The sequence below is a fragment of the Rutidosis leptorrhynchoides genome, chromosome 10 (genome assembly GCF_046630445.1).
Source record: "Rutidosis leptorrhynchoides isolate AG116_Rl617_1_P2 chromosome 10, CSIRO_AGI_Rlap_v1, whole genome shotgun sequence".
Lineage (NCBI taxonomy): Eukaryota > Viridiplantae > Streptophyta > Magnoliopsida > Asterales > Asteraceae > Rutidosis > Rutidosis leptorrhynchoides.
Genome location: NC_092342.1, coordinates 347061884 through 347087397, shown reverse-complemented (window position 1 = coordinate 347087397; position 25514 = coordinate 347061884). Strand labels below are relative to the sequence as shown.

The 25514-nt window shown below is 35.8% G+C and overlaps 1 protein-coding gene across 1 annotated transcript; it reads left to right on the top strand.

Moving 5' to 3' along the window:
- On the top strand, positions 1 to 25514 carry LOC139873497 (aldehyde dehydrogenase family 2 member C4-like). Its single transcript, XM_071861425.1, has 9 exons — positions 1 to 260; positions 352 to 494; positions 22904 to 23046; positions 23147 to 23387; positions 23509 to 23772; positions 24305 to 24442; positions 24529 to 24666; positions 24754 to 24815; positions 24992 to 25514. The coding sequence occupies exons 1-9, from the start codon at positions 152 to 154 to the stop codon at positions 25302 to 25304; spliced, it is 1551 nt and encodes a 516-aa protein (XP_071717526.1). The 5' UTR covers positions 1 to 151; the 3' UTR covers positions 25305 to 25514.

Below are 25514 nucleotides of genomic sequence, written 5' to 3'. Positions count from 1 at the left end.
TCCGTAGGACACGACAAAAAGTAGTAACATGGGTATCTAATCAAACGGCAGATTGAGTATCGTTCACAACATAAATATACACCACGTACCATTCGAAACATATATTATCCACCTTCAATAACAACCATTAGAACATAAATCAAAAAACATAATGGCAGCTGAAAATTACACTAATGGCAACTCCAAATCCTCATTCAAAATCCCTGAAATAAAGTTCACAAAGCTGTTTATTAATGGAGAGTTTGTTGATTCTGTTTCAGGTGTAATTGTTGTTACTAAGTTCATCAAGTTCTTTAATTTGTTACCTATTAAGTCTTGTTTTTGATTTTGTAATGTTTTGTTATGCAACAGGAAAAACGTTCGAAACGATTGATCCAAGAAGTGAAGAAGTTATTGCGAATATAGCCGAAGGAGATAAAGAAGATGTTGATTTGGCTGTTAAGGCTGCTCGTGAAGCTTTTGATCATGGCCCATGGCCTCGTATGCCCGGTTCGGTACGTATTCCAATACCGTTTTGTCCCTTAGCTATTATCATCAACAAATTCGAGTTGTTTTGGTTTATGGTTTTTGGGTCAAGCTGAAGTAACTTTCAACTGATCTGAACTATGTGTATCATTCTTAATCAATCAATAATAATATACTGTACCAAAATTGATACTGGTAGTTATTAATCCCTACTTCCCATATTTATTATTCCCCACAAAAATCACAAACTTTAGAAAAATTGAATGCACTCTTTTATTAACTTTTCATTTTTACATCTTATTTTTGTACATTTTTTTTTTGTTTTTTTTTTGTTTTACATGCCTAGAGTAAGGGGATAAAAGAATCTTGTTATTCTTATACTTCATATTTTTGAAAGTTGACAATTATTTTGAGTCAACCTAAAAATCAATAAGGAGTAGTAGACAATAGATAAAAAAGGAGTTGGCGTAGTTGTGATGACCTAACTTTCCACATGGGAGGTCGTCAGGGGTTCGACTACCACACGCTGCAGAATTTTCCTTGTTGTTACCCGTCCATTCCACGGGCCTTTGCGGATGTTGTTGGAGTATGGAGACCTTTAAACAACAAGAAAAGTGGTCCTGGTGAGCGATGAGGCGCATCGCTCAAGCGATGAGGCGCATCTGTGATGACCCGGAAATTTCTGACAAAATTTAAACTTAATCCGACACGATAAGCAAAGTCTATGAAGTTGAATCTCAAAATTTTAAACTATTCAAATACCTTTCGATTGTTCTCAACGATTCGCGAACCATTATATGTAAATAGATACATATATATACTATAACTTGAAAACGTAACAAAGTTTTAATTGCATGATACCGTACATTAAACTTATTGGTTTATATATCTATTTGAATATATATAATTTCAAGTTATTTAGTAAACGATAGTAACATTCGTTTATTGATTCGATTGATATTTAGATAAGTTAACTAAAGCGTTTAAGATGAACCAGTAAAACACTAATTTGCTACAGTGTTTTCAAATTGCCACATTACTCAAAATGCTACAGTGTTTTCGAAAATCACTATTTGCTACAGTGAAATTGACTTTGCTACAGTGAATTGCTACAGTAAACACTATTTTAAAATGTATTTTAACAAATAGCGAGACGATGATTTATAGAAGTAAATGACCAAAACACTCAAATGTATAAGTTATAATTTGAGTGATATAATTTAGGGATAATTTAAGTTTATATTGTGACAAAGGTACGAGTCACAAAACGAAAAGTACTAGTTTTATAAGCGTACGAAAATGCGTTCGAGAAACCGGAACCGGGACATAAGTCGATTGATGACGTACGACTTATCGGAACGAAAATTACAAATCAACTATGCACGTGAATTTAATATAATATATAATTAATTATATAAATTATATATATTATATTAATATTTAATTATGTCGACGAACTACAAAACAAATCAAATGTGAGCTGTCATTTAAGCTCATGCGATCGCATGAACATACCAAAGAAGCTCCATGCGATCGCATGGAGGCTGGATCCAGAAAACATCTATAAATTCAGTCGAATTCGTTCCATTTTTTTTCACATATATTACTCCGTATAATATTTATTATTATTATTATTATTATTATTATTATTATTATTATTATTATTATTATTAAGATTATTATTAATCTTATTATTTTTATTATTAGTGTTATTATTTTTGCGATACAAAAATAATAATGTACATAAAATATTACAACGGAGTGCTGTCCAAGTAATTTTCAAAAAGAGTTTCCAAGCGAGCTAGAGCTAAGGAAAATATGGGTTATTACCAAGGAGATTATGGGTAATGTTCGAGGGTATTTTTGTGAAGCAAACCTCGTGTTTATCATTTCCGATGCGTCTACGTGCTTTCCTACAATATTGTATATCAATATTAAACAGTGAGTTTCATTGATCCTTTTTTATACATATTTTTGGGCTGAGAATACATGCGCAGTTTTATAAACTGTTTTACTAAATGGATACAAATACTAAAACTGATTTTGTGTGAGTTTCATTGATCCCTTTTTATACATATTTTTGGGCTGAGAATACATGCGCAGTTTTATAAACTGTTTTACTAAATGGATACAAATACTAAAACTGATTTTGTGTGAGTTTCATTGATCCCTTTTTATACATATTTTTGGGCTGAGAATACATGCGCAGTTTTATAAACTGTTTTACTAAATGGATACAAATACTAAAACTGATTTTGTGTGAGTTTCATATGATCCCTTTTACCCTTTACATTTTTGGGCTGAGAATACATGCAAATGCTTTAATAACTGTTTTACAATAATTATAAAGTGTGAGTTTCATTGCTCCCTTTTTAATTGCTTTTGCAATATATATTTTTGGGCTGAGAATATATGCAATTTATTTTAAACGCAATTGATACAAGTACATACTTAATTCTACACTGAGTTTGAACCGAAAATCCCTTAGCTTTGGTAACTAGTAGCTGCCAGTACATAGGATATGGACTGGTGGGCGCGAATAACAGTATATGGATCCATAGGGCTTGACATCCCCGTCTGTTCCAGGTATAGAAAGAAACTCTAGCCTGAACTATAAAACAGACGTATGCTATTTGAAGTTAGTACACGTTGGATTGCGTGTATTGTACATGTTGGTTGCATGTTAAACGAGGGGTACTTATTATAAACGTTAAGGCTTGGTTACCAGGGTGCTCAACTTTGTAGAACCGATTGATAAACGTTTCGGATGAAACAACTGAAATCTTGTGGTCCACCTTTTATTTAAAACATATTGAAAACGTTTTGAATGAAACAACTGAACTTTTGTAATCCACATTGATATACGGATTATGTGTAATATTAAAACTATGAACTCACCAACCTTTGTGTTGACACTTGAAGCATGTTTATTCTCAGGTTTCTAGAAGTCTTCCGCTGTTTGCTGATACGTGATACAAGTTATGTGCTTGGAGTCATACATGCTATATACAGGAAACTTGCATTCACCAACCATTACCATGTACCTTATTTTGACTATATTGTCAACAGATGTATTATTGTAAACCATTTAAATGGTGATTATCTATACGTAGGAATCATCAGATGTTAAAAACCTGGAATTTATATATTCATTTATGAAATACCTTTTCAAACGAATGCAATGTTACAAAACGTATCACATAGAGGTCAAAACCTCGCAATGGAACCAGATGTTGATGTATTCGTCCAGGTGGATTAGGACGGGTCATCACAGCATCGCTCAAGCGATGAGGCGCATCCATGCAGTGTTTTTTGCCGAAGGTTTTAGATGCGGGGTTTTCAACTGATATGGCGCATCAAACTAGTGAGATGCGACGCATCGTGAGATAGATGTGGCGCATCTTGACCTGGCACTTGAACCTGCAGTTGCAAACTTGGATCTGTCGTAGAAAAGCAAGGTGATGCGGCGCATCGACCTGGAAATCAGCAAGTTGATCAAGTTGCTCAAATGGGTTCCGTATTTTATTGACTAACCTTTTGCTTTAGGTGCAAAGTGGGTACTTTACACCTTGAATTGAGGATGTGATCATGCTAATTCAAGGGTGTAAAGCATGGCTAGTTGGTTCTAAGTTGATGATTACTAGCACACTTGAAGATCAAGTTGTAGTTTGGTTGGTTTCTTGTTTGCTCTATATATAGAGCTCATTCATAGTCATTGTAACACACCACTCTCAAATATTCAGTAAATAAACGATCTCTAGTTGGTCCGTGGACTAAAGCAATCACAACGATTGCATATAACCACGTTATATCTTGTGTCGTTCTTACATTTCTTGCATTTTAATCTTTTGTTCATTAAGTGGGTTGAGTGATCTTGATAGTATCACTACTCGGCTAGTAGTCTTGTAGAATTACTAGCGTTGTTTGGGTCCTAATATCCTAACAACTGGTATCTAGAGCACAAGGTTTCGTTAAGGGAACGATGGTGGAAGATGGAAAGTTTAAAATCGACCGATTCGATGGGAGAGACTTTGGATTTTGGAAGATGCAAATTGAAGATTACTTGTATCAAAAGAAGCTACACCAACCCTTGTTAGAGACCAAGCCCGAAAGCATGAACTATGCCGATTGGACGCTTTTGGATCGTCAAGCTTTGGGTGCTATTCGTCTTTCACTTGCTAAGAACGTTGCATACAACGTTGTGAATGAGAAGACTACGTTTGCTTGCTTGAAAGCACTCTCTAACATGTATGAGAAACCTACAGCTTCAAATAAGGTATTTCTCATGCGTCAATTGTTCAATACTAAGATGAAGGAAGGTACGAGTGCAACGGATCATATCAATGAATTTAATAATATCGTTTCAAGGCTTGAATCTGTAGAGATTAAGTTTGATGATGAACTAAAAGCACTTATCTTGCTTTCATCATTACCGGAAAGTTGGTCGGGTACGGTTACCGCAGTTAGTAGCTCTACGGGAACTACTAAGCTAGCGTTTGAAGCTATAAGGGATTTGATTCTTGGTGAAGATACTCGTAGGATAAACTCGGGAGAATCAACGTCCGGTTCTTTGTTAAGTACCGACAACCGGGGTAGAAAATTTGAACGCGGTGAGAAGAAGGATAGGAAGAAGTCTAAGAAGAGGAATTCATTGAAAGATAGAAGTGAAGTTACTTGTTGGGGTTGCAATCAAAAAGGGCACTTTCAAAGGAATTGCAAAAATGGTTCCGCGAAAGGTGTAAACTTGGCTGAAGGGGAAAGTGATGATGCACTTTTGTGTAGTGTTGAAAATTCTATGGAGTCTTGGATTTTGGATTCGGGAGCTTCGCTTCATGCTACTCATGTCAAAAGCATGATGAAGAATTTTCGTTCATATCAAGGCAAGGTGAGATTGGCGGACAACAAGCAACTCAACATAGAGGGCATTGGAGATGTTGTTTTGAAGACTACTCTTGGTTCTAATTGGACTTTGAAGAACGTAAGGTACATTCCTAAATTGAAAAGGAAACTTATTTCGGTTGGTTAATTAGATGATGTAGGTAACGTGGTTACTTTTGAAAACCGCCAATGGAAGGTGGTTAAGGGTAGTTGTGTAGTGGCTCGTGGACATAAAAGGGGAACTCTTTAGATGGTTGAAGTGTTAGATGAAGACACGGTGGTTGCTACGGTTAATGTTGAGTCCGAATCAACTCTATGGCACCGAAGACTCGGGCATATGAGTGAGAAGGGTATGAAGATGCTTGTTTCGAGTGGGAGAATTCCGGATTTGAAAAAGGTAGAACTTGGGTTTTGCGAACCATGTGTATATGGGAAGCAAAAGAAGGTGACTTTTGGGAAATCGGGGAATGCACCTAAGTTGGAGAAATTGGAGCTCGTTCATACGGATGTGTTTCGTCCAACCAATGTAGAATCACATGGAGGTTCTCGTTATTATGTCACCTTCATTGACGAATCCACTCGAAAGGTATGGATTTATTTTCTTAAAGCTAAATTCGATGTGTTTAATACTTTGTGAAGTGGAAAGCTATGGTAGAAAATGAAACTAACTTGAAAGTCAAGTGCTTGAAGTTGAATAATGGAGGGGAATATGGTAGTCTTGAGTTTAAAGACTATTGTGCAAAGCTCGGTATTCGAATGTTGAAAACGGTACCGGAGACACCGTAACACAATGGGGTCGCCGAACATATGAATCGTACGTTAAATGAAAGGGCTAAGAGTATGAGACTACATGCCAGTTTGCCTAAGATGTTTTGGGCAGATGCAGTAAGCACGGCGGCTTATTTGATAAATAGGGGACCCTCAATGAAATGTCCCGTTCTTATTGATTAAAAACGTTCTATATTAATTGATTTCGTTGCGAGGTTTTGACCTCTATATGAGACGTTTTTCAAAGACTGCGTTCATTTTAAAATAAACCATAACCTTTATTTCATCAATAAAGGTTTAAAAAGCTTTACGTAGATTATCAAATAATGATAATCTAAAATATCATGTTTACACACGACCATTACATAATGGTTTACAATAAAAATATGTTACAACAAAATAAGTTTCTTGAATGCAGTTTTTACACAATATCATACAAGCATGGACTCCAAATCTTGTCCTTATTTAAGTATGCGACAGCGGAAGCTCTTAATAATCACCTGAGAATAAAATGCTTAAAACGTCAACAAAAATGTTGGTGAGTTATAGGTTTAACCTATATATATCAAATCGTAACAATAGACCACAAGATTTCATATTTCAATACACATCCCATACATAGAGATAAAAATCATTCATATGGTGAACACCTGGTAACCGACATTAACAAGATGCATATATTTAAGAATATCCCCATCATTCCGGGACACCCTTCGGATATGATATAAATTTCGAAGTACTAAAGCATCCGGTACTTTGGATGGGGTTTGTTAGGCCCAATAGATCTATCTTTAGGATTCGCGTCAATTAGGGTGTCTGTTCCCTAATTCTTAGATTACCAGACTTAATAAAAAGGGGCATATTCGATTTCGATAATTCAACCATAGAATGTAATTTCACGTACTTGTGTCTATTTTGTAAATCATTTATAAAACCTGCATGTATTCTCATCCCAAAAATATTAGATTTTAAAAGTGGGACTATAACTCACTTTCACAGATTTTTACTTCGTCGAGAAGTAAGACTTGGCCACTGGTTGATTCACGAACCTATAACAATATATACATATATATCAAAGTATGTTCAAAATATATTTACAACAAACTTTTAATATATTTTGATGTTTTAAGTTTATTAAGTCAGCTGTCCTCGTTAGTAACCTACAACTAGTTGTCCACAGTTAGATATACAGAAATAAATCGATAAATATTATCTTGAATCAATCCACGACCCAGTGTATACGTATCTCAGTATTGATCACAACTCAAACTATACATATTTTGGAATCAACCTCAACCCTGTATAGCTAACTCCAACATTCACATATAGAGTGTCTATGGTTGTTCCGAAATATATATAGATGTGTCGACATGATAGGTCGAAACATTGTATACGTGTCTATGGTATCTCAAGATTACATAATATACAATACAAGTTGATTAAGTTATGGTTGGAATATATTTGTTACCAATTTTCACGTAGCTAAAATGAGAAAAATTATCCAATCTTGTTTTACCCATAACTTCTTCATTTTAAATCCGTTTTGAGTGAATCAAATTGCTATGGTTTCATATTGAACTCTATTTTATGAATCTAAATAGAAAAAGTATAGGTTTATAGTCGGAAAAATAAGTTACAAGTCATTTTTGTAAAGGTAGTCATTTCAGTCGAAAGAACGACGTCTAGATGACCATTTTAGAAAACATACTTCCACTTTGAGTTTAACCATAATTTTTGGATATAGTTTCATGTTCATAATAAAAATAATTTTCTCAGAATAACAACTTTTAAATCAAAGTTTATCATAGTTTTTAATTAACTAACCCAAAACAGCCCGCGGTGTTACTACGACGGCGTAAATCCGGTTTTACGGTGTTTTTCGTGTTTCCAGGTTTTAAATCATTAAGTTAGCATATCATATAGATATAGAACATGTGTTTAGTTGATTTTAAAAGTCAAGTTAGAAGGATTAACTTTTGTTTGCGAACAAGTTTAGAATTAACTAAACTATGTTCTAGTGATTACAAGTTTAAACCTTCGAATAAGATAGCTTTATATGTATGAATCGAATGATGTTATGAACATCATTACTACCTTAAGTTCCTTGGATAAACCTACTGGAAAAGTGAAAAATGGATCTAGCTTCAACGGATCCTTGGATGGCTCGAAGTTCTTGAAGCAGAATCATGACACGAAAACAAGTTCAAGTAAGATCATCACTTGAAATAAGATTGTTATAGTTATAGAAATTGAACCAAAGTTTGAATATGATTATTACCTTGTATTAGAATGATAACCTACTGTAAGAAACAAAGATTTCTTGAGGTTGGATGATCACCTTACAAGATTGGAAGTGAGCTAGCAAACTTGAAAGTGTTCTTGATTTTATGTAACTAGAACTTGTAGAATATATGAAGAACACTTAGAACTTGAAGATAGAACTTGAGTGAGATCAATTAGATGAATAAAATTGCAGAATGAAAGTGTTTGTAGGTGTTTTTGGTCGTTGGTGTATGGATTAGATATAAAGGATATGTAATTTTGTTTTCATGTAAATAAGTCATGAATGATTACTCATATTTTTGTAATTTTATGAGATATTTCATGCTAGTTTCCAAATGATGGTTCCCACATGTGTTAGGTGACTCACATGGGCTGCTAAGAGCTGATCATTGGAGTGTATATACCAATAGTACATACATCTAAAAGCTGTGTATTGTACGAGTACGAATACGGGTGCATACGAGTAGAATTATTGATGAAACTGTACGAGGATGTAATTGTAAGCATTTTTGTTAAGTAGAAGTATTTTGATAAGTGTATTGAAGTCTTTCAAAAGTGTATAAATACATATTAAAACACTACATGTATATACATTTTAACTGAGTCGTTAAGTCATCGTTAGTCGTTACATGTAAGTGTTGTTTTGAAACTTTTAGGTTAACGATCTTGTTAAATGTTGTTAACCCAATGTTTATAATATCAAATGAGATTTTAAATTATTATATTATCATGATATTATCATGTATGAATATCTCTTAATATGATATATATACATTAAATGTCTTTACAACGATAATCGTTACATATATGTCTCGTTTAAAAATCATTAAGTTAGTAGTCTTGTTTTTACATATGTAGTTCATCGTTAATATACTTAACGATATGTTTACTTATCATAGTATCATGTTAACTATATATATATCCATATATATGTCATCATATAGTTTTTACAAGTTTTAACGTTCGTGAATCACCGGTCAACTTAGGTGGTCAATTGTCTATATGAAACATATTTCAATTAATCAAGTCTTAACAAGTTTGATTGCTTAACATGTTGGAAAAATTTAATCATGTAAATATCAATCTCAATTAATATATATAAACATGGAAAAGTTCAGGTCACTACAGTACCTACCCGTTAAATAAATTTCGTCCCGAAATTTTAAGCTGTTGAAGGTGTTGATGAATCTTCTGGAAATAGATGCGGGTATTTCTTCTTCATCTGATCTTCACGCTCCCAGGTGAACTCGGGTCCTCTACGAGCATTCCATCGAACCTTAACAATTGGTATCTTGTTTTGCTTAAGTCTTTTAACCTCACGATCCATTATTTCGACGGGTTCTTCGATGAATTGAAGTTTTTCGTTGATTTGGATTTCATCTAACGGAATAGTGAGATCTTCTTTAGCAAAACATTTCTTCAAATTCGAGACGTGGAAAGTGTTATGTACAGCCGCGAGTTGTTGAGGTAACTCAAGTCGGTAAGCTACTGGTCCGACACGATCAATAATCTTGAATGGTCCAATATACCTTGGATTTAATTTCCCTCGTTTACCAAATCGAACAACGCCTTTCCAAGGTGCAACTTTAAGCATGACCATCTCTCTAATTTCAAATTCTATATCTTTTCTTTTAATGTCAGCGTAGCTCTTTTGTCGACTTTGGGCGGTTTTCAACCGTTGTTGAATTTGGATGATCTTCTCGGTAGTTTCTTGTATAATCTCCGGACCCGTAATCTGTCTATCCCCCACTTCACTCCAACAAATTGGAGACCTGCACTTTCTACCATAAAGTGCTTCAAACGGCGCCATCTCAATGCTTGAATGGTAGCTGTTGTTGTAGGAAAATTCTGCTAACGGTAGATGTCGATCCCAACTGTTTCCGAAATCAATAACACATGCTCGTAGCATGTCTTCAAGCGTTTGTATCGTCCTTTCGCTCTGCCCATCAGTTTGTGGATGATAGGCAGTACTCATGTCTAGACGAGTTCCTAATGCTTGTTGTAATGTCTGCCAGAATCTTGAAATAAATCTGCCATCCCTATCAGAGATAATAGAGATTGGTATTCCATGTCTGGAGACGACTTCCTTCAAATACAGTCGTGCTAACTTCTCCATCTTGTCATCTTCTCTTATTGGTAGGAAGTGTGCGGATTTGGTGAGACGATCAACTATTACCCAAATAGTATCAAAACCACTTGCAGTCCTTGGCAATTTAGTGATGAAATCCATGGTAATGTTTTCCCATTTCCATTCCGGGATTTCGGGTTGTTGAAGTAGACCTGATGGTTTCTGATGCTCAGCTTTGACCTTAGAACACGTCAAACATTCTCCTACGTATTTAGCAACATCGGCTTTCATACCCGGCCACCAAAAATGTTTCTTGAGATCCTTGTACATCTTCCCCGTTCCAGGATGTATTGAGTATCTGGTTTTATGATCTTCTCTAAGTACCATTTCTCTCATATCTCCAAATTTTGGTACCCAAATCCTTTCAGCCCTATACCGGGTTCCGTCTTCCCGAATATTAAGATGTTTCTCCGATCCTTTGGGTATTTCATCCTTTAAATTTCCCTCTTTTAAAACTCCTTGTTGTGCCTCCTTTATTTGAGTAGTAATGTTATTATGAATCATTATATTCATAGATTTTACTCGAATGGGTTCTCTGTCCTTCCTGCTCAAGGCATCGGCTACCACATTTGCCTTCCCCGGGTGGTAACGAATCTCAAAGTCGTAATCATTCAATAATTCAATCCACCTACGCTGCCTCATATTCAGTTGTTTCTGATTAAATATGTGTTGAAGACTTTTGTGGTCGGTATATATAATACTTTTGACCCCATATAAGTAGTGCCTCCAAGTATTTAATGCAAAAACAACCGCGCCTAATTCCAAATCATGCGTCGTATAATTTTGTTCGTGAATCTTCAATTGTCTAGACGCATAAGCAATCACCTTCGTTTGTTGCATTAATACACAACCGAGACCTTGCTTTGATGCATCACAATAAATCACAAAATCATCATTCCCTTCAGGCAATGACAATATAGGTGCCGTAGTTAGCTTTTTCTTCAATAACTGAAACGCTTTCTCTTGTTCATCATTCCATTCAAATTTCTTCCCTTTATGCGTTAATGCAGTCAAGGGTTTTGCTATTCTGGAAAAGTCTTGGATGAACCTTCTGTAGTAACTAGCTAGTCCTAAAAACTGGCGTATGTGTTTCGGAGTTTTCGGGGTTTCCCACGTTTCAACAGTTTCTATCTTTGCCGGATCCACCTTAATACCTTCTTTGTTCACTATGTGACCGAGGAATTGAACTTCTTCCAACCAAAATGCACACTTTTAAAACTTAGCATACAATTCTTCCTTCCTCAATACTTCTAACACCTTTCTCAAATGTTCACCGTGTTCTTGGTCATTCTTTGAGTAAATAAGTATGTCATCAATGAAAACAATGACAAACTTGTCAAGGTATGGTCCACACACTCGGTTCATAAGGTCCATGAACACAGCTGGTGCATTAGTTAAACCAAATGGCATGACCATAAACTCGTAATGACCGTAACGTGTTCTGAAAGCAGTCTTTGGAATATCATCTTCTTTCACCCGCATTTGATGATACCCGGAACGTAAGTCAATCTTTGAATAAACAGACGAGCCTTGTAGTTGATCAAATAAGTCGTCGATTCTCGGTAGTGGGTAGCGGTTCTTGATGGTAAGTTTGTTCAACTCTCGGTAGTCGATACACAACCTGAATGTACCATCTTTCTTCTTGACAAACAAAACAGGAGCTCCCCACGGTGATGAGCTTGGTCGAATGAAACCACGCTCTAAAAGTTCTTGTAATTGGCTTTGCAGTTCTTTTATCTCACTGGGTGCGAGTCTGTAAGGAGCACGAGCTACTGGTGCAGCTCCTGGTACAAGATCTATTTGAAATTCAACGGATCGATGTGGGGGTAATCCCGGTAATTCTTTCGGAAATACATCGGGAAATTCTTTTGCAATGGGAACATCATTGATGCACTTTTCTTCAGTTTGTACTTTCTCGACGTGTGCTAGAACAGCATAGCAACCTTTTCTTATTAGTTTTTGTGCCTTCATATTACTAATAAGATGTAGCTTCGTGTTGCCCTTTTCTTCGTACACCATTAAGGGTTTTCCTTTTTCTCGTATAATGCGAATTGCATTTTTGTAACAAACGATCTCTGCTTTCACTTCTTTCAACCAGTCCATACCGATTATCACATCAAAACTCCCTAACTCTACTGGTATTAAATCAATCTTAAATGTTTCGCTAACCAGTTTAATTTCTCGATTCCGACATATATTATCTGCTGAAATTAATTTACCATTTGCTAATTCGAGTAAAAATTTACTATCCAAAGGCGTCAAAGGGCAACTTAATTTAGCACAAAAATCTCTACTCATATAGCTTCTATCCGCACCCGAATCAAATAAAACGTAAGCAGATTTATTGTCAATAAGAAACGTACCCGTAACAAGCTCCGGGTCTTCCTGTGCCTCTGCCGCATTAATATTGAAAACTCTTCCGCGGCCTTGTCCATTCGTGTTCTCCTGGTTCGGGCAATTTCTAATAATGTGGCCCGGTTTTCCACATTTATAACAAACTACATTGGCATAGCTTGCTCCGACACTACTTGCTCCGCCATTACTCGTTCCGACACCATTTGTTCCTTTCGTTCTATTAACCCCTGGTCCGTAGACCTAACACTTCGCCGCGCTATGACCATTTCTTTTACACTTGTTGCAAAATTTGGTGCAGAACCCCGAGTGATACTTTTCAAACCTTTGGCATAGCTGTTTCTGATTGTTGTTGTTGTTGCGGTTATTATTGTTGTTGAGATGATTGTTGTAGTTGCTGTTGTTGTTGTTGTTGTTGGGCCGTTTGTTGTAGTTGCGATTGATGTTGCGATTGTTGGGATAATTGTTGCGATTGCTGTTGTTGTTGTATTGGTGATTCTTATCACCATTTTCCTCCCACTTTCTTTTGACTTGCTTCACATTGGCCTCTTCAGCAGTCTGTTCTTTAATTCTTTCTTCAATCTGGTTCACTAGTTTGTGAGCCATTCTACATGCCTGTTGTATGGAGGCGGGCTCGTGTGAACTTATATCTTCTTGGATTCTTTCCGGTAATCCTTTCACAAACGCGTCGATCTTCTCTTCCACATCTTCGAATGCTCCCGGACACAATAGGCACAATTCTGTGAATCGTCTTTCGTACGTGGTAATATCAAATCCTTGGGTTCGTAACCCTCTAAGTTCTGTCTTGAGCTTATTGACCTCGGTTCTGGGACGGTACTTCTCGTTCATCAAGTGCTTGAATGCTGACCACGGTAGTGCGTACGCATCGTCTTGTCCCACTTGCTCTAGATAGGTATTCCACCATGTTAACGCAGAACCTGTGAAGGTATGCGTAGCGTACTTCACTTTGTCCTCTTCAGTACACTTACTTATGGCAAACACCGATTCGACCTTCTCGGTCCACCGTTTCAATCCGATCGGTCCTTCGGTTCCATCAAATTCCAAAGGTTTGCAGGCAGTGAATTCTTTGTAGGTGCATCCTACACGATTTCCTGTACTGCTAGATCCAAGGTTATTGTTGGTATGTAGTGCAGCCTGTACTGCGGCTATGTTTGAAGCTAGAAAAGTACGGAATTCCTCTTCATTCATATTCACTGTGTGTCGAGTAGTCGGTGCCATTTCCTTCAAAATAGTCAAATGGAACAAGTTAATCATACAGAATATTAAGAGTAGTTAATAGTATTTCGTAGCATAATATGAACTCATTTATAAAAGCTTTTTCTTCATATTAGCGTTTTATAAGTTTAAATTCGGGTAGTACCTACCCGTTAAGTTCATACTTAGTAGCTAATATACAATTCAACTACTACAATTCTATATGAAAAACTGATTATAATAATATTTCGCGTTCAAACTTTTACACAATATTTTACAAACTTACAATACCGCTTATTTTACATATAGCATGAAATATAACACACAATAAATTTGATACAAGATGGTTGTGAAGATAATTCTAGCTAGTACACAAGTCGTTCAGCAAAGGCAATAAAGACACGTAATTCATACGTCCAGAAACAAGTCATGCATTCTGGTTTTACTAGGATTACTTCCCATCCTTGGTCTTGTGGAACATAACCGTTATGGCCGTTGATAAGACAGCGTGTTGTAACGTCGTCAAAGGGACGAGGGTTACGTAATGTCCAACAGTCCCGTAACAATCTAAAAACCTCATTTCTTACCCCAATTACCGACTCCGTCACTTGTGGGAACGTTTTGTTTAATAGTTGTAGCCCGATGTTCTTGTTCTCACTTTGGTGAGAAGCGAACATTACTAATCCGTAAGCATAACATGCTTCTTTATGTTGCATGTTAGCCGCTTTTTCTAAATCACGAAATCCAATATTCGGATATATTGAGTCAAAATAATTTCTTAACCCATTGCGTAAAATAGCATTTGGGTTCCCCGCAATATATGCGTCAAAGTAAACACATCGTAACTTATGGATTTCCAAATGTGATATCCCCCATCTTTCGAACGAAAGCCTTTTATAAACCAAGGCATTCTTGGAACGTTCTTCGAATGTCTTACAAACGGATCTCGCCTTAAATAGTTGTGCCGAAGAATTCTGACCGACTCTAGACAAGATTTCATCAATCATGTCTCCGGGTAGATCTCTTAAAATATTGGGTTGTCTATCCATTTTGTGTTTTTATACTGTAAAATAGACAAGAGTTAGATTCATAAAAAAATACTTATTAATACAAGCAATTTTTACATATATCATAAAGCATAAGCACACTATATTACTTATATTACACCACACGAATACAACTATCTTATTCCGACTCGCTTGTTTCTTCTTCTTCGGTTTTGGTTCGTTTTGCCAAGTTTCTAGGGATATATGATGTTCCCCTAATACGAGCCGTCGTTATCCACATTGGTTTAGAAAAACCTGGTGGTTTAGAGGTTCCCGGGTCATTGTTACAACTTAAGGACTTCGGGGGTTGACGATACATATACAGTTCATCGGGGTTGGAATTAGATTTCTTTATTTTTATGCCCTTTCCCTTATTATTTTCTTTTGCCTTTTTAAATTCAGTTGGGGTAATTTCTATAACATCATCGGAATTCTCGTCGGAATCTGATTCATCGGAGAATTGGTAATCCTCCCAATATTTTGCTTCCTTGGCGGAAACACCATTGACCATAATTAACCTTGGTCGGTTGGTTGAGGATTTTCTTTTACTTAACCGTTTTATTATTTCCCCCACCGGTTCTATTTCTTCATCCGGTTCCGATTCTTCTTCCGGTTCCGATTCTTCTTCCGGTTCCGACTCTTCTTCCGGTTCCTCTTCGGGAACTTGTGAATCAGTCCACGAATCATTCCAATTTACATTTGACTCTTCATTATTATTAGGTGAGTCAATGAGACTTGTTCTAGAGGTAGACATCTATCACATAATATCAAACGCGTTAAGAGATTAATATATCACATAATATTCACATGTTAAAAATATATAGTTTCCAACAAAATTTGTTAAGCAATCATTTTTCAAGTAAACACGGTCGAAGTCCAGACTCACTAATGCATCCTAACAAACTAGATAAGACACACTAATGCAAAATTCTGGTTCTCTAAGACCAACGCTCGGATACCAACTGAAACGTCCCGTTCTTATTGATTAAAAACGTTCCATATTAATTGATTTCGTTGCGAGGTTTTGACCTCTATATGAGACGTTTTTCAAAGACTGCATTCATTTTAAAATAAACCATAACCTTTATTTCATCAATAAAGGTTTAAAAAGCTTTACGTAGATTATCAAATAATGATAATCTAAAATATCCTATTTACACACGACCATTACATAATGGTTTACAATACAAATATGTTACAACAAAATAAGTTTCTTGAATGCAGTTTTTACACAATATCATACAAGCATGGACTCCAAATCTTGTCCTTATTTAAGTATGCGACAGCGGAAGCTCTTAATAATCACCTGAGAATAAACATGCTTAAAACGTCAACAAAAATGTTGGTGAGTTATAGGTTTAACCTATATATATCAAATCGTAACAATAGACCACAAGATTTCATATTTCAATACACATCCCATACATAGAGATAAAAATCATTCATATGGTGAACACCTGGTAACCGACATTAACAAGATGCATATATTTAAGAATATCCCCATCATTCCGGGACACCCTTCGGATATGATATAAATTTCGAAGTACTAAAGCATCCGGTACTTTGGATGGGGTTTGTTAGGCCCAATAGATCTATCTTTAGGATTCGCGTCAATTAGGGTGTCTGTTCCCTAATTCTTAGATTACCAGACTTAATAAAAAGGGGCATATTCAATTTCGATAATTCAACCATAGAATGTAGTTTCACGTACTTGTGTCTATTTTGTAAATCATTTATAAAACCTGCATGTATTCTCATCCCAAAAATATTAGATTTTAAAAGTGGGACTATAACTCACTTTCACAGATTTTTACTTCGTCGAGAAGTAAGACTTGGCCACTGGTTGATTCACGAACCTATAACAATATATACATATATATCAAAGTATGTTCAAAATATATTTACAACAAACTTTTAATATATTTTGATGTTTTAAGTTTATTAAGTCAGCTGTCCTCGTTAGTAACCTACAACTAGTTGTCCACAGTTAGATATACAGAAATAAATCGATAAATATTATCTTGAATCAATCCACGACCCAGTGTATACGTATCTCAGTATTGATCACAACTCAAACTATACATATTTTGGAATCAACCTCAACCCTGTATAGCTAACTCCAACATTCACATATAGAGTGTCTATGGTTGTTCCGAAATATATATAGATGTGTCGACATGATAGGTCGAAACATTGTATACGTGTCTATGGTATCTCAAGATTACATAATATACAATACAAGTTGATTAAGTTATGGATGGAATATATTTGTTACCAATTTTCACGTAGCTAAAATGAGAAAAATTATCCAATCTTGTTTTACCCATAACTTCTTCATTTTAAATCCGTTTTGAGTGAATCAAATTGCTATGGTTTCATATTGAACTCTATTTTATGAATCTAAACAGAAAAAGTATAGGTTTATAGTCAGAAAAATAAGTTACAAGTCATTTTTGTAAAGGTAGTCATTTCAGTCGAAAGAACGACGTCTAGATGACCATTTTAGAAAACATACTTCCACTTTGAGTTTAACCATAATTTTTGGATATAGTTTCATGTTCATAATAAAAATAATTTTCTAAGAATAACAACTTTTAAATCAAAGTTTATCATAGTTTTTAATTAACTAACCCAAAACAGCCCGCGGTGTTACTACGACGGCGTAAATCCGGTTTTACGGTATTTTTCGTGTTTCCAGGTTTTAAATCATTAAGTTAGCATATCATATAGATATAGAACATGTGTTTAGTTGATTTTAAAAGTCAAGTTAGAAGGATTAACTTTTGTTTGCGAACAAGTTTAGAATTAACTAAACTATGTTCTAGTGATTACAAGTTTAAACCTTCGAATAAGATAGTTTTATATGTATGAATCGAATGATGTTATGAACATCATTACTACCTTAAGTTCCTTGGATAAACCTACTGGAAAAGAGAAAAATGGATCTAGCTTCAACGGATCCTTGGATGGCTCGAAGTTCTTGAAGCAGAATCATGACACGAAAACAAGTTCAAGTAAGATCATCACTTGAAATAAGATTGTTATAGTTATAGAAATTGAACCAAAGTTTGAATATGATTATTACCTTGTATTAGAATGATAACCTACTGTAAGAAACAAAGATTTCTTGAGGTTGGATGATCACCTTACAAGATTGGAAGTGAGCTAGCAAACTTGAAAGTATTCTTGATTTTATGTAACTAGAACTTGTAGAATATATGAAGAACACTTAGAACTTGAAGATAGAACTTGAGAGAGATCAATTAGATGAAGAAAATTGAAGAATGAAAGTGTTTGTAGGTGTTTTTGGTCGTTGGTGTATGGATTAGATATAAAGGATATGTAATTTTGTTTTCATGTAAATAAGTCATGAATGATTACTCATATTTTTGTAATTTTATGAGATATTTCATGCTAGTTGCCAAATGATGGTTCCCACATGTGTTAGGTGACTCACATGGGCTGCTAAGAGCTGATCATTGGAGTGTATATACCAATAGTACATACATCTAAAAGTTGTGTATTGTACGAGTACGAATACGGGTGCATACGAGTAGAATTATTGATGAAACTGAATGAGGATGTAATTGTAAGCATTTTTGTTAAGTAGAAGTATTTTGATAAGTGTATTGAAGTCTTTCAAAAGTGTATAAATACATATTAAAACACTACATGTATATACATTTTAACTGAGTCGTTAAGTCATCGTTAGTCGTTACATGTAAGTGTTGTTTTGAAACTTTTAGGTTAACGATCTTGTTAAATGTTGTTAACCCAATGTTTATAATATCAAATGAGATTTTAAATTATTATATTATCATGATATTATCATGTATGAATATCTCTTAATATGATATATATACATTAAATGTCTTTACAACGATAATCGTTACATATATGTCTCGTTTAAAAATCATTAAGTTAGTAGTCTTGTTTTTACATATGTAGTTCATTGTTAATATACTTAACGATATGTTTACTTATCATAGTATCATGTTAACTATATATATATCCATATATATGTCATCATATAGTTTTTACAAGTTTTAACGTTCGTGAATCACCGGTCAACTTGGGTGGTCAATTGTCTATATGAAACATATTTCAATTAATCAAGTCTTAACAAGTTTGATTGCTTAACATGTTGGAAACATTTAATCATGTAAATATCAATCTCAATTAATATATATAAACATGGAAAAGTTCAGGTCACTACACTCAACACCGTTGGGTTTCCGAATTCCCGAGGAAGAATGGCAAGGCAAGAAGGTTAGCTATGGTCATCTTAGGATCTTTGGGTGTAATGCATATGTGAAGACCAAAGATGCGGATAAAGACAAGCTTGAAGCTAAGTCAAAGAAGTGTATTTTCATAGGCTACGGGTCGGATGAAATGGGTTATCGTTGTTGGGACAACGAAGCTAGAAAAGTAATTCGTTCGCGAGATGTTACTTTTGATGAAGATTCGGTCTATGGAAAACCGGAAACGGGGAGTCCTAAACCGAGTCAAGTTACTTTTGACGATGTTTCTATTGATGATCTTGTAGGTTCTAGTGGGAGTTTGGGAAACAATGAATTGCCGAATGACGGTGAGGCGTCGAAAAATGCTAATGATAGGGATGATTCGGAAAGCGGTGATGATTCCGAACATAGTGCGAGTTCTAGTGATGAGGAGGACACAAATGAAACCGGTCAAACCATTCCAGTTACTCCTACACCAAGACGCTCGACTAGAGTGCCCAAACCTAATCCTAGGTATTCTCCATCAGCAAACTACTTGATCTATACCGAGAATGGTGAACCCGAAAGTTACTTTGAGGCAAGAAAAACAAAAGAATCCATACAATGGGAGCTTGCCATGAAAGAAGAGATGAGATCACTTGAGAAGAACAAGACTTGGTCACTAGTGAAGTTACCTCATGATAAAAGGGTATTGCAAAGCAAATGGGTGTATAGATTCAAGAATGAGTTAGATGGCAAGAGAAGGTACAAGGCTCGCTTGGTAGTCAAAGGCTTTCAACAAAAGGAAGGGGTTGACTACAAAGAGATATTTTCATCGGTAGTTAAAATGACTACTATCCGTTTGGTACTTTCTATGGTTGCATCCGAAGACTTACATCTTGAGCAACTAGATGTAAAAACTGCATTCTTACATGGTGATCTTGTTGAAGAGATCTACATGAGGCAACCCGAGGGCTTTGAGGTAAAGGGTAAAGAGAAGTGGGTTTGTAAGCTAAAGAAAAGTTTGTATGGATTGAAGCAAGCACCTCGGCAATGGTACCTGAAGTTTGACGAGTTTATGAAGAAGATTGGTTTCTTAAGATGTGAAGCGGATCACTGTTGCTACTTGAAGAAATTCAAATCTTCTTACATAATCTTATTGTTGTATGTTAATGACATGTTGCTTGCAGGTTCTAACATGTCCGAAATTAACAAGTTGGAGGGATTACTTTCTCGAGAATTCGAGATGAAGGATCTTGGTGGTGTTAAGCAAATACTTGGCATGAGTATTGTGCGTGATCGTGTGAAGGGTACTCTATACTTGTCTCAATCTAAATATATTGAGAAAGTAGTAGAGAGATTCAACATGGAAGATTCAAAGGCTCGTTCTATGCCTTTGAGAAGCACCTTAAAACTATCGAAAAGTCAATCACCAAAGACGGAAAGAGACAAGAAGGATATGGAAAAGGTTCCATATGCATCGACCGTGGGTAGTATTATGTATGTCATGGTTTGTACAAGACCTGATATTGCTCAAGCAGTGGGACTTGTAAGTCGTTATATGTCTAATCCGGGGAAAGAGCATTGGGAAGCGGTCAAATGGTTGCTTCGTTATTTGAAAGGTACTTCTAATATGGGATTGTGTTTCTCTAAGAACAATCTCATACTTAGAGGTTATGCGGATGCTGATTTGGGTGGATGTGATGATTCGGGGAAAAATTACTACGGGTTATGTTTTCACAATGGGGAAGACGGCGATTAGTTGGTTATCTCGATTTTAAAAGATTGTTGCTTTGTCAACCACCGAAGCCGAATACATGGCTATTGTGGAAGCTTCTAAAGAGCTAGTGTGGTTGAAGAACTTCTTAGGCGAGTTGGGTAAAAGACAAGACTATTGCGTCTTGTATTGTGATAATCAAAGTGCGGTTCATCTTGGGAAGTATCCGGTATTTCATAGTCGAACGAAACACATCAAGATAAGGTATCATTTTATTCGACAACATATAAATGATGGCACTTTATTCTTGGAGAAAATCCTTGGTACGAAGAATCATGCCGATATGTTTACTAAGGTGGTTACGACGGAGAAATTGAGGTTTTGCATTACCTCAATTGGTCTTCTCATGAATTGATGAGAGAAGACCCCAGCTAGAGATGTGAATGGTGTTACAAAGTTTAACAAGTAGTATTGAAGACCTTTTATCGAAAGTCTACTCATCCGAAGTATGTGTTGAGCGTGCGTGTCCCAAATGGTATTTGGCGGTAATCAAAGGTGGTTTAATGTTCTTGGTTAATTAATTGATATGATTGGAGTTTTGTTAAAAGTCTCCAAGTGGGAGATTTGTTGGAGTATGGAGACCTTTAAACAACAAGAAAATTGGTCCTGGTGAGCGATGAGGCGCATCCATGCAGCGTTTTTTGCCGAAGGTTTTAGATGCGGGGTTTTCAACTGATATGGCGCATCAAACTAGTGAGATGCGGCGCATTGTGAGATAGATGTGGCGCATCTTGACCTGGCACTTGAACCTGCAGTTCAGGGGCGGAACATTTAAGGGACCAAAGGGGGTATCCGCCCCCCCTCGATTTCGAAAAAAAAAATTTACACTAAAAAAAAATTTTAAGAAAAAATAAGATTTTTTTTAGTGTTTACCCCCCTTCGATTAGTTTAGCCCCCTCCCGAGTCGGGGTCAAGTTCCACCACTGCTGCAGTTGCAAACTTGGATCTGTCGTGGAAAAGCAAGGTGATGCGGCGCATCACCCATGAGATGCGGCGCATCGACCTGGAAATCAGCAAGTTGATCAAGTTGATCAAGTTGCTCAAATGGGTTCCGTATTTTATTGACTAACCTTTTGCTTTAGGTGCAAAGTGGGTACTTTACACCTTGAATTGAGGCTGTGATCATGCTAATTCAAGGGTGTAAAGCATGGCTAGTTGGTTCTAAGTTGATGATTACTAGCACACTTGAAGATTAAGTTGTAGTTTGGTTGGTTTCTTGTTTGCTCTATATATAGAGCTCATTCATAGTCATTGTAACACACCACTCTCAAATATTCAGTAAATAAACGATCTCTAGTTGGTCCGTGGACTAAAGCAATCACAATGATTGCATATAACCACGTTATATCTTGTGTCGTTCTTACATTTCTTGCATTTTAATCTTTCGTTTATTAAGTGGGTTGAGTGATCTTGATAGTATCACTACTCGGCTAGTAGTCTTGTAGAATTACTAGCGTTGTTTGGGTCCTAATATCCTAACAGATGTCTTGCGTTCGAACCTCACCCCGAGGGGGTTTTATCACACTCGATACCCGTATGGATTCGTCGTGGGGTTTTCTCCTGAGGGGCGGTAGAACTGTAATAGTTCAACCAAAGATATATGATCGAGTGAGTGGGTTCCAACATCGTGTTCGCGCCTCCGTCAGTGACTCCTAACCGCCGTTAAAAAAAATTGGAGAATAAATATGTGACGAAAGAAGTATATTCATTTATTTGTATACTTTTACAAAGTTAAATATTCTTAAGCAACTGTTCAAAATTGATGTAACAGGAGAAGAAAAAGATAATGATGAAATTTGTGGATTTAGTTGAACAAAACATTGAGGAATTAGCTGCTTTGGACGCCATTGATGCCGGCAAGGTGTTCTCTCATGGCAAGATCAGGGAAATTCCTTTTGGAGCTAGCATACTTAGGTCCGAATTGAACTTTATACTCATAGTAAAAATAGTACTTTCTATGCACTTATTATATGTGTGAACTGTACACTTTACTTACTGTAAATAAATGTATCAGAAATTATGCAGGTGCAGCTGATATGTTATACTCAAAGACAGTGAAACTAAACGACCAATTGCAAGGCTACACATTAAACAAACCTATCGGTGTCGTTGGGCATATTATCCCATGGAACTTCCCCTGTGGAATGTTCTTTTTCAAAGTTAGCCCAGCCATGGCTGCAGGGTGCACCATGGTGGTCAAACCAGCTGAACAGTCTCCACTTTCGGCTCTTTATTGTGCTCATTTAGCCAAACTGGTATGTATTTGATCATAAACTATATTTTAATATTTCATATAGTTTTTTTTTTTTTCTGTGTACATATATAGGGGTTCTTGAGTACGATTGATGTTTAAATGTATGAGTGTGAATGAATTAGGCAGGAGTGCCTGATGGGGTGATTAATGTAGTAACTGGATATGGGCCCACAGCAGGGGCTGCGATAAGTTCTCATATGGATATTGATTGTTTGAGTTTTACTGGGTCGACTGAAGTGGGCCGACTAGTAATGCAAGCTGCTGCAACAAGTAATTTGAAATCGGTGTCTCTCGAGCTTGGGGCCAAATCCCCTCTCATAATCTTTGACGATGTGGATGTTGATGACACTGTTAAGCTTGCTCTTATGGGCGGGTTCGCTAACAAGGTATATATATATATATATATATACACACACACACACACAACGTCTGATTCATAGTATATCTTATTTTTTACGCATATAGTACCACATATAAATTGTGGTAAGATTAGATAATTAAGTACATTAGTTACTGTGGTTTCTATTTTATATATATATATATATATATATATATATATATATATATATATATATATATATATATATATATATATATATATACACACACACACACAAACAACGTCTGATTCATAGTATATCTTATTTTTTACGCATATAGTACCACATATAATTTGTGGTAAGATTAGATAATTAAGTACATTAGTTACTGTGGTTTCTATTATACCAGATGATTTGGGTCAACTTGACTCGTACCCATTTTGACCCATATCAAGAAATTATCGTTTATGGTTTACATGTTTCTTTTAACTGTAGCTCAACCAATCAGTGCCATTTCTTTATGGACTTTGTATTGGTCAATTTTCCATAATATTTACTAGTCAGAGTTCATATAACAATTACTTTTGTTCATATTCAGGGTGAATTTTGCGTGTGTAGCTCGAGGATATTCGTTCAAGAAGGAATCTATGATGAATTTGTGACCAAGTTTGCCCTATATGCAAAAGGAATAACTGTTGGTGACCCATTTGATCCTTCAAGCATTCAAGGACCTCAAGTAATCAGAAGTTTTTTCATATACAAATTTCTAACTCTTTCATAAACATGCATCTCTTGTTACAGTTTTAACAGTTAAATTTATAGGTTGATAAGGCACAATATGAGAAAGTACTTTCGTATATCGAACATGGAAAACGACAAGGTGCAACCTTACTAACTGGAGGAAAGCCTTGCGGCGAAAAGGGTTACTATATCGAGCCGACAATCTTCACAGATGTTACAGTAAGTTCCCTTAAGTTGCAGTTCAAAATATTAAAATATGCATACATTTACTCCTATAAACATTTACTTTGTTTTTGATGTTTTCAGGATGACATGCTTATTGCAACAGATGAAATATTTGGCCCTGTTATATCTGTCATTAAGTTCAAGTAAGATTAGATTCATAAAGAATATCAAATATTTCAAGTAAGATTAGATTCATAAAGAATATCAAATATTACATTTAAGCCGTAGTTAATGTACATATTTATAAAGCAGTGGTTATTATAAAATCATTTCTGGAATAATCAATTCATGTTATGTATTAAATTTATTTATTTTATAGGACGATTGAAGAGGCGATTGCTAGAGTGAATTTGACACGTTATGGTTTAGCAGCAGGGATAGCGACTAAGGACTTGAACATAGCAAACACTGTTTCAAGATCAATTCATGCCGGGATTATTTGGATGAACTGTTACTTGGCGTTTGATGCGGATTGCCCTTACGGAGGTTATAAAATGAGCGGATTTGGAAGGCAGTTTGGAATGGAAGGTTTATACAAGTATATTCAAGTTAAATCAATTGTCACACCAGTTCAAAATCTCCATGTTTGGAATGGAGGTCAGTCACGCCCACGTCGCACGCTTCGTCGCTAGTCTCCCCACTCCCCACTCCCGTCGCCTGGTGCCGTCCCCCTTCGGTCAGTCGCATAGGCGACGTGAAATGCACCCTTCAGTTTTTTTTTTTTTTTTTTTTATATCCAATTTTATGTTTTAATGAAATGCACCCTTCGGATTTTTTTATCCAATTTATTTATCCAATTTTATTTTTTTATGAAATGCACCCTTCAGCTTTTTTTTATCCAA

Coding starts and splice junctions, on each gene's coding strand:
- LOC139873497 (XM_071861425.1), top strand. CDS start 152: ATGGCAGCTGAAAATTACACTAATGGCAACTCCAAATCCTCATTCAAA. Junction 495..22,903: donor GGCCTCGTATGCCCGGTTCG/GTACGTATTCCA, acceptor TTGATGTAACAG/GAGAAGAAAAAGATAATGAT. Junction 24,816..24,991: donor ATATCTGTCATTAAGTTCAA/GTAAGATTAGAT, acceptor TTTATTTTATAG/GACGATTGAAGAGGCGATTG.